Source organism: Ascaphus truei, chromosome 10 (assembly GCF_040206685.1).
Source record: "Ascaphus truei isolate aAscTru1 chromosome 10, aAscTru1.hap1, whole genome shotgun sequence".
Classification (NCBI taxonomy): domain Eukaryota; kingdom Metazoa; phylum Chordata; class Amphibia; order Anura; family Ascaphidae; genus Ascaphus; species Ascaphus truei.
In genome coordinates, this window is record NC_134492.1 from 13015503 (window position 1) to 13025039 (window position 9537).

Consider the following 9537-nt stretch of genomic DNA (forward strand, 5'->3'; position numbering starts at 1 on the left):
GATCATGTACCCCAATGTGGAGAGAAAAACGTCCCGCAACGTTCCCCCACTCCTGCGCCTCAGCCTCCGGTAAGCTGTTACACTGCTCCGACTGGCGTGTGACGTCACTTCCGGTTTCGTCGCTCGGTGAGTGCTGGATCCTCCTGCAACTCCTCTGCTGTATGCTCCGCTCTGAATAAGACTCCCACTCTACGCGTTTCGAAAGCGACTCCTGAGGAAGAAAGCAGTCGTTGCGGGACGTTTTTCTCTCAACATTGGGGTATGTGATCCTGAGGACCTGATCCACTTTGATGACAACTGCATCATCCACTTACCTCTGACCGTTTGAGTCAACCCTGCCTATTTGACTCTTACATCTTGTAAGTAGTCAATTCATTAGAGCCAAGTCAATTGAAGGCTTTTTTCCACGTTGCCATTTTTTGCTGAGCTTAAATGTATTTTTGTTTCCTCCCCATGCTCCCCGTGGATTTTGTGTGTTATGCTGTTACTGTGGGGGTAGAGTGAAGACTACCCCTTCCAGTGGGTTCCAGAGCAGGGGGTGAAACTGTATTTACTTAAATTTCATCACATTTTTCACTTATTTAAGTTTTAGATTAGTCACTTATTATCAGTGTCCACTTTTTATTTGTTTGCGCCTGTGTTCACTTTACCACTATACAATTGCCTTCATTTTTTTTCCACAGGGTGTTCTCTATTGAGCCAAATACTGTTATTTTCAGCTTTGGGACCTCCCCTCCCTCCCCCCTCTGAGTTCCTGAGATACCAATGAAGTTACCGGGTTGAACAAAATGACTGTCAAATATTGCACCAATGGGAAGCTGCAACATCATCAGTTGTGGCTTCCTATTGGATGGCCATTTAAAGTTGCAGTTCAAGCAATATCTTACATGTGTGTGTTTTTTAAATAAATCCGTTCTGTACTATGAGAAAATACTTGTAGCGTTTTAAAAAAATGTAAAGACATTTTTAATGTATTCTAATGTAACAAGCATTTTTGTTTCTATAGCAACCATTTACAAAGTCACATCCCCTTCCTATTCTGAGAGAGGCTCTTGCACGCCTCTTTTGCTCTCTCCAGCAATGCACGAATTGTGTCTAGTGCCTGCCTGGTCACATGATCTTCCACACAGAACTTTGCATCTTGGGTACTCTTCTGCATTTACTGACAGTGATTTAGTGAACCCCCGAGCCGAATCTTTGCCAATCGATCGGCAATTTAGCTAATCACTTGTCAGTGTGAAGATTGTATTGATGCACATATTCAATGGGAACTTTTTTAAACGGTAGCTTGAACTGCCGCTTTACATCCCCTTTAAAAACCAGGAAGGATTGCTCCTTTAAAACAGCACTCCTCTTGCCCCCCTCGCCTGCCCCCCCCGCACCCCCCCCCCCCGCGCCCCCGAAATTGATTTGAGAAAAAGCTTACATTATCCCTGGTCTCACGACATCCATTAAGTTGTGATATATCATCAAGATGGATGTGATGAGAAATCAAGATGAGAAATTCAGCTTTTGCCCTGTTTAAGTTATCCTCCTGTACATGAGAGTGGTATATCGAGTACTAATGATAATGCTTTCATTACTCTAAAATCATTCACAACTCATTTTACATTCATTCATTTACAACTTTCAACAGATCTGCCCACAATTTATGATGCCACGGGCAAATCGGATACTCAGCAATTGCAGAATGAAACCAAGTATGGTAACGTCAGATGCATAAAGCCAGGGTATCAAAGCACCAGGTAATAGTTTGGGTTATACATTAGTAAATTTAGGAGATATTTATATTAAACCTTTTTTCTGTCAAGAAATATTCAAGGTTATCTAGCAATGAAAACAATATGTCCCTGTAAGAGAGAAGACGATACTATACAATGTATCTGATTACCAGGGCCGCCAACAGGGGGGGAGAGAGGGGACAAGTGTCCGGGCCCTGTGGCTGTGGGAGGCCTTGCTGGACGGTTCTCGAAGTTGGGCCCGACCTCAACTCCTGCGTCCAGCTGCCAGGCCCCCCCAGAGCTGCCGGACTCATGCTCTCCCCAGCTACTGTGGGTCTGCCTCTCTCACCCATGCCGGACCTCTGATTGCTGCTGGGCCTCTCTTTCACTGGTGCGCGCCGGATGCCGGAAGCTGGGCCAAGCTTCTGGTGCGCACCAGCAGGAGAGTGGCACAGCGTGGGAGAGGCCTCAGACCACAAGCAAGAGGTGTGTGTGTGTGGGATGGGGGGTATATTGCATTGTTTGGGAGGGGGGGGGGTAATGCATTGTGTTTGTGGGGGGGTATTGCATTATGTGGGAGGGGGTATAGTGTTTTTGGTGTGGGAAGGGGGGCTATTGCATTTTGCGGGTGGGTACTTATTGTGTGGAAGGAATTGTATCGGTATTGGGGGGCTTGTGTGTGGGGGAGGGGGAAGTAAAGTGTGTGTGTGTGTCATGGGAAAGGGTAGAATGGGTGTGAGTGGAGGATTGAGGGAGAGCTGGATTGAGTGAGAGAGGGGTAATTAAGTGTTAGCGGAGGGGGGAGTGAGAGACATACACGGGGAGAGGGGGGGGGCAGAGGAGTTGGCTCACAAGATGGTGTGAAGGGAGGGGGGCAGTCAAAACTCTAGTCCTGGGCCCCAGGAAATCCCAGATTTAAGTCACCTGTGTGACCAGTTTTAGAAAGATAAAAAGGGACGGAAGGTCCACCATCTCAATTCTTGTTTCCTGGATTTTTGTTCTACTGTATGTCAATAAATATTAGGACACAATTTTGCTATCCGTATGAAATAAGTTGTGTTTTACATCAGAAGCTAACAGTTACTGCATGTGTATAGCGGAAACATGTTATACTTATCTTGTTATCTTCTGGTATACTCTCTATTTTAAGCTATAACCTTGGTTCCCAGACTCAGTGATTAACCCTGTACTGATGTTAAATCTACAACTAAAAGTTATGTATGGGATAGCGGTGCAGGAAATGTGTAAACCCTGAATAATTGGCATTGAATACCTTTAATTTTTGTCCCCAAATTGTACTGAATGCACCGTTTTGCCTTTCCTAACAAATGAATGTTTATGAAGTGAAACTTCTTTGTGGGCACCTACAGAGTTTTGATGCATGACGGAAGTGATGTGATAGGCACCGGACTCAGCGCATGCGCAGAAGGGGCCAACAGACTCGGCGCATGCGCAGACACATGAATTGTATATAGTTTAATATAAAATAGTAACTGTAATGATTTATAAAAACAAACACGACGGGGGGGGGGGTGCCGAACACGCGTTCTAAGTCAAACTTCTTTGGCTTTTGTGACTGAAATTGTGTTTTGATTTTTATGGTTTACATTGAATGAAAGACTTTTCAAAGTAACGCCATAGATACTTTTACACTCCAAAATATATGTATCTTACTTTAGTTATCATAAGTCAATTATATCATGTATTCCAAGTGATGGTATGGAGATTTCAACACAAGAATAAATGAAATAAATCATACTCTCAAATCTCAATCATTGAATTACAAACATCACCACGGCAAAAAGAATTTCTTTGATAAACCACAAAGTTTCACTTACAATGCGCGTGCTCAGCACACACAACTTTATTTTGAACTGTAAATTATTTGATATTTGAATCATTTACACCAAACTGGAACGATAACATGTCAGAGATGCTCCACTGGTGTCTATGTGCTGATTCTTTTCAGTAGGCACGTTGTTTTGAAAGGAGGTCTTTGCCACCAAGCAGAACAAAAAAACGTCAGCAAATCCAAGATGATCAAAAGTCCAGTCGTGCAAAAAGAAATGGTCTCTTTGAGTATTGAGGACGAAATGAAGAAACCTCAAGTTAAAATAATAACTATTAGACCACAGGAGATAACATGTGTTCAGGTAATGTCATTTTCATGTGTATTTCCTATTATTACGTTTATTGAGCCCCCTGCTGCTGGGTGGTTTCATGCATTGGGCTTTGCATGACAGAACATGTAATAACAATGTGGTACGTTACCGCCCAGTAACTGCCTATGCACGTAGCAATTTGCATCAAATGCAAATATCCTGAGAGAGGTCCCTATGGATGTTGATTATACCAATTTTAAATCAAAACCAACTAATACCAATGCACATCTTTTAAAGCAGCAATACAAGCGGACTGTTGTTTGGTTTGTTTGTTGTTTTACATAGGATTGAAGCAGGGGGTGTCCGGAGCGAACCCCATTAATTTCAGTTCCAGGGACCCCCTGCACCCCGAGATACTTGCCTCCATAGGGGGTGCCAGTATCTCAGAGCTGTTTAAAGGTCCTGGTTACAAGAGGCCGCACCGAATGACGTCACAGCTTCCTATTGGCCTGAGGGCTGTGGGAGCTTTGAAAGCCGCCATTACGAGATCCCCAGCTAGCCCAGCCGGAGCTGCTACCGGCACCCCCCACGGTGGTAACTCAGGAAGTAGGGGCCCCCCAAGCTGAAATTGAGTTCAGCTCCGGAAACCCCCTGCTTCAATCCTATGTTCAAAAATGAAAAAATAAAAACGTCCGCTTGTATTGCCGCTTTCCCCATCAGCTTTGTTTTAAATGGCTAAAGGAGCGGCAAAGGCAACAGGGGAGCCCGGCTCACATCCCAGTCTGCTCCGTGTGACCTTGGGCAAGTCACTTTCTCACCCTGTGCCTCAGGCACCTAAATTAGATTGTAAATTCTGTTAGGCAGGGACTCGTGTCGGCAAAATTCTATGTACAGTACAGTGCTGTGTACACTGTCAGTGCTATATAAATAAAAAAATATATATGATTACTATCAAAATGGTACAATCTATTTCATTAACTGTGATTTACAATTTGTGGGGATATGAAAGAGTTAACTTCCTGGACCCTGAGTTGAGAAATAAGACGGGGTTAATGATAATGGATTGCAGCAGGTGGAGATGCTGATAAATGTGCATTGGTGGGGATTTCTTGTGCTTTTTCATATAACGCCACTCCTATAGAAAGTATGACGTTTAACATGACTATCCATATTGGGACAGCTTACCACACAGTGTATTCTAGATGATACCATTTTAAAATCTTTTAAACAGATACCACATACACGTAAAAATGTTAGTTGGTTGTAAAATATATACAAATTTATTCTCTTTTTAATAATAAAAGAAATGCCATGGAGCGGTTTAAAATCAATAAAATATGTTGTTTTATTTTCACAGAATGTAAGTGAGACACATCCTGTTTTGTATTACAGTGGCCAGAAACACAATATTCTTAACACATGGCCAGGCTTGCAGAGGGATTTTATTACAAACAAAAACTACTTACCGAGCTTCCCAAACCAAACTGGTAATCCTTGGACACTTAGAGCAAGTTCAGCTCTGCAACGCAACCTGGACTATGCAAAAAGCTTCCTAAATAATAAACAAACTGCGTCACACAAGGCAGCACCAACGAGAAACAAAAAGACTACAAGACTATTATCAGCAAATGAGAAAATAATCAATATTTACTTTTTATCAGCTGACGGAACAAAGCAAATGGTAGAACTTACAAAGGATAGTACAGCTCCTACACAGAGGAACTTGGACCCTGAACGTCCAGGGAAAATTCCAACACAAGAAGGGAAACCAGAGTCAAAATCTATCAGTATCTCTCAGATGAAGCAAGGGGATGTTGGCCCTGTCATAACTGGTGTGAACCCCAGAAACGAAATAAATGAGGAAACATCTTTATACACCTCAAACCCATTCTCTGCTTCAAAGTCACTTTATTTGTCTGGTACAAGGGCAAAGACATATTCACAAGTTCAGAGACCTAACAGTGTGGGTGAAATGCGAAAATGGAACTATATATTAATATCAAAGCCATTAACACCTTTAGGGTGTCATCTTAGTTCCTCACCGCGTAACAGTGCTGACCCAGTAACTGAGGTCAGTAAGGACACAGGGAGACCTGCTGTGCATTTTAATATGACGGGGCCTCTTACAACAAGACCTGTGCTTTGTGAAAGTCAGGAAGGAAGACGATGTGCATTTATGCCGGCAGAAGCAAATTCCCAGCAAACAGACTTAGGGGCGCAGAATATAACTGAAACACAGCTGCATGGAAAGGAAATTAGACAGGAAAATGAGTGCTGTGAAGGTGAGCACTTGAGTAGCGTCAGAGAGACACCTCACATGTCTCCAATAGCCAAGGACTCACAAGAAGGACCTAAGAGTCCTTCCATCGTGACCGGTGAAGAAGTAGCAATACAGCTGTTATCTTCTGTGCCAACTTATTCCAAAGTGTTACCAGTTATCAGCATCCCAACAGCACAAACAGATGTTTCTGAATAAATTAGCTATTTTTACATGCCGACGTTTCAATGTGCAATACCTCAAAAAAAAGTTTTTGAGAAAGGAGCAGGTATGCAAACTACTTAAAAAACATATGTATTTTGTGCAATTTCTTCTTAGAATGTATTTTATACACATTGAATCAAAACTTTTTTTTCTACAGATACCAATTAGTTGCATGTTGCTCAGGATACCTTTTAGTGAACCAACCTTTGAGTGCAAAACGTGAAATCTTATAAGTTTAAAAAAAAAAATCAGTTCTGTAGTATTAGATAATAGTGACTGTTTTTTAAATTAATTTTTTATTCAGCTCTCAATGCTATTTTGAATGAGTTTTAAAGCATCCTTTGATTTCTATCGCAGTTTTTAGCGTGGTGGGAAAGGTTGATCCCTAATGGTGCAATCAAAACCCCCCCAGAGGATGATCTTCTAAATAGGTTGTAAGACTGTGTATAAACCCCTGTAAAATTGAACTATTTTGGAAATGAATCCACAAAACATCCAAAAACCCAAAGTCTTGCTTGTTGTTTGGAAAGTGCCCGTTGGCAAATAAAAGGGGAGGAGACAAGTAAAGAGAAAACTATGGCGCCCGCTGTAAGGAGAGCTCCAGAGCCCACCGGTCCTAATCAATCCATATCCCTCATAAAGACACATGTATTAGTTCACCAGGCACTATGGCCTCTGGGCAACAATAGAGAGCAGGAATAGGAAATGTCCCAGGCTATAATAAGCCTACTCCCGATACCAGAAGTTCCGGATCTTGGCGTGCTTCTGCCTGAGTAACAAACAGACATAGAAAAAATAGCGGAGCACCGCAATCATGAAGTGAGGGCAGGATGCAAAACGATAAAAATGTTTCATTGGCACAAAGGCAATATATTAAGGTAAAAAGGCCTCTCATTTCACACTGTCGAAAACGCTTTACCAAAGAGACTCTTTGCACCAGTATATATAGGGTTTTTTCAGTATCGCAGTGCCCACCACAACACTCTTTTTTTCAACGTTACACAGAAATATGTCCAGTGATTGTTTTTTGTGAACTGTAAAGTTATTGTATTGTCATCAATCTACTCTAGAGAAATATGCCGCAAAGAGGGTGGGGGGCCGTGTTGGTCCTTTCTTCCATGTAGTAACAAAGGAGGGAGAGGGAGCAGGTAGTTTAATACTTTTTGTTGGTTCAACAAGTAGTTGATATGTTACAAACTTTCCACCTTCTCAGGGTAGGACCCAATGAAGGATCCTGAGAGGTTCGAAAACTTCTAATATATACACTACTTGTTGGTCCAATAAAAGGTATCATACCCAATACTCCCTCTCCCTCCTGTGTTATTACAGAGTATGCAGTAATACATTGTGCATTAAACTTTTTGCTGCAGAGATGCATTACAAGCTCACCTGGGATTGTGTTTTATTAAGCCATATACTCGATAAAGGCATTCTGACCCAGCAACGCAGAGTATTCTACTGGACGGCAAATATGCTCCAATCCAAAATAAAGCAAAAACAAATCACCCGTAGTAAGATTTTATTAGCTCTGAACATGCCCATCTGTTCTCAGTTCTGTGGATGACTAAGGCACGTTCTATAGTGCCTATGGGTGCGTGCTACGCCGTGCGCGCGCGCGCAGATTTTTAGTTGGCTGACGTCAGTAAATGTGTGTGTGTGTGTGTAAATAATTGCAGAAGTAAAAAAAATATATATTTATTAAAGTTTTTTTTCTTTAAAAAATCTTATCTAGGACTTACTTTCACTCACACAACCCATGCACATACATACACATACACACACATATACACACATACATTACCTGCAGCTCTCGGCAGTATATACAGGAAAAGCATCCGGCACGTGAACGCGCATTCGCATAGGAACTCACGGCCGCGTGCTGTATATTACAGCCCTAAAACTTTAATATGCAGTCCTATCTTCTGTGCTTTCTCTCAGTAACAGACAGTGCCCCTGTGTGACATGTTCTGTAAATTATGAAGTTATTGCTGCACCTGGGTTTTTTTCTAACATGACGTTATAAAGCCCTAGAGGTTTTTTTACCACTTTGCTTATGATACCAAGATTTGCTTGAGGGTCGGCAAGAACTATAAAGATTTGATTGAGAATGTCAAAAGAAGATTTGGGGGGAAAGGGTCATTAAACACAGTAAGAAATCTACTCCCCCTTTATATCATGAGTCTTTTTAGCACGGGCTCTGTGAGAACCAACTCCTCCAACAGTCCTGCAAACCTTTCCCTCGTGTGCCCGGGTAAACTGTTCCACCTTTCACCCAAAAACTTAGTCAAAGGTCCACTCTGTCAGGGGTCTGAAGAATGCACTGGCTTCATGGGACAATGATCCCTGTTGCACTACCAGAGCTATTCTGTGCTACATTTTTTAAGTTTGATCTGTTAGCAATATATTTTAACATTCAATCTTTATTATGATCATTTTTCATATCAATGACACCTGGAGATTCATATTTCATTCCTGGAGAGTGTTGGATAGGTAACACAGTAGGATTGGTAACCTGTGTTTGAAACATTTTCAAATCTAAAGCATATAAATAGAGTACCTGCTAGAGTAGCCACCTGGTTGCAGATTACCTGAGAAAAGCTGCTTTCTTTAGGGGAATCTGCATTGTTCTTAAATAATTGGGAATGCGGCAGATACCTGTCCCCTGTAATCTGAAGCCACATGCTCACCCTACAGTATTTACCATTCCAATGGTTTCCCCAAATTCTAATTTATCCCAGTGTGAGGAGGAGAGATGGAAATATGCAGAATGCATTCCCAATTATCGCTCCCTGGAACTTATTTGAATACCTAGTAGCTGATGTGATTACAACGTAATGTGGGAAATCAGGTATGATGTAGCTATCGTAAAACTACCAAATATCTTTGTTTAAAGCAAAAATCAAGGCTTTTTTTTGGGGGGGGGGGTGTATTTTCTTAGTGTTTGGACCCCCCAGTTCCCGAGATACTTAAAGTTTTAGGTGCTGATGTCTGCTCTCCCTCTTGGGTGTTTAAAAATGGTGGACAAACTATGGGCCAATGGGAAGCCACAACAGATGATGCTACATCTTCCCATTGGATAGCTTCAGACACCTCTTTGAATATCCAAGAATTGGACCAGCACAAAAACAGTATCTCAAGAACCAGTTGAAAATAGCATGGACCAGTTCCTGGGGACCCCGCCCCACCCCCCATTTCGACTGAGCCACCTGTGCTGAAGCAGGGATATCCTAAA

General features: G+C 42.1%; 1 protein-coding gene across 4 annotated transcripts in view; it reads left to right on the plus strand.

Moving 5' to 3' along the window:
• The window catches only part of LOC142503529 (uncharacterized), a 28488-nt gene extending 20858 nt beyond the window's left edge, over nt 1-7630 (plus strand). For 3 of the 4 annotated variants that reach the window (XM_075615871.1, XM_075615870.1, XM_075615873.1), the window contains 3 exons: nt 1637-1745; nt 3691-3874; nt 5181-7630. In XM_075615871.1, the coding sequence (XP_075471986.1) occupies nt 1637-1745; nt 3691-3874; nt 5181-6299 (1412 nt within the window). In that variant the 3' untranslated portion in view covers nt 6300-7630. The remainder of the gene's footprint in view (nt 1-1636; nt 1746-3690; nt 3875-5180) is intronic. The other variant, XM_075615872.1, reaches the window with a different exon arrangement.
• The last annotated feature ends 1907 nt before the right edge of the window (nt 7631-9537 follow it).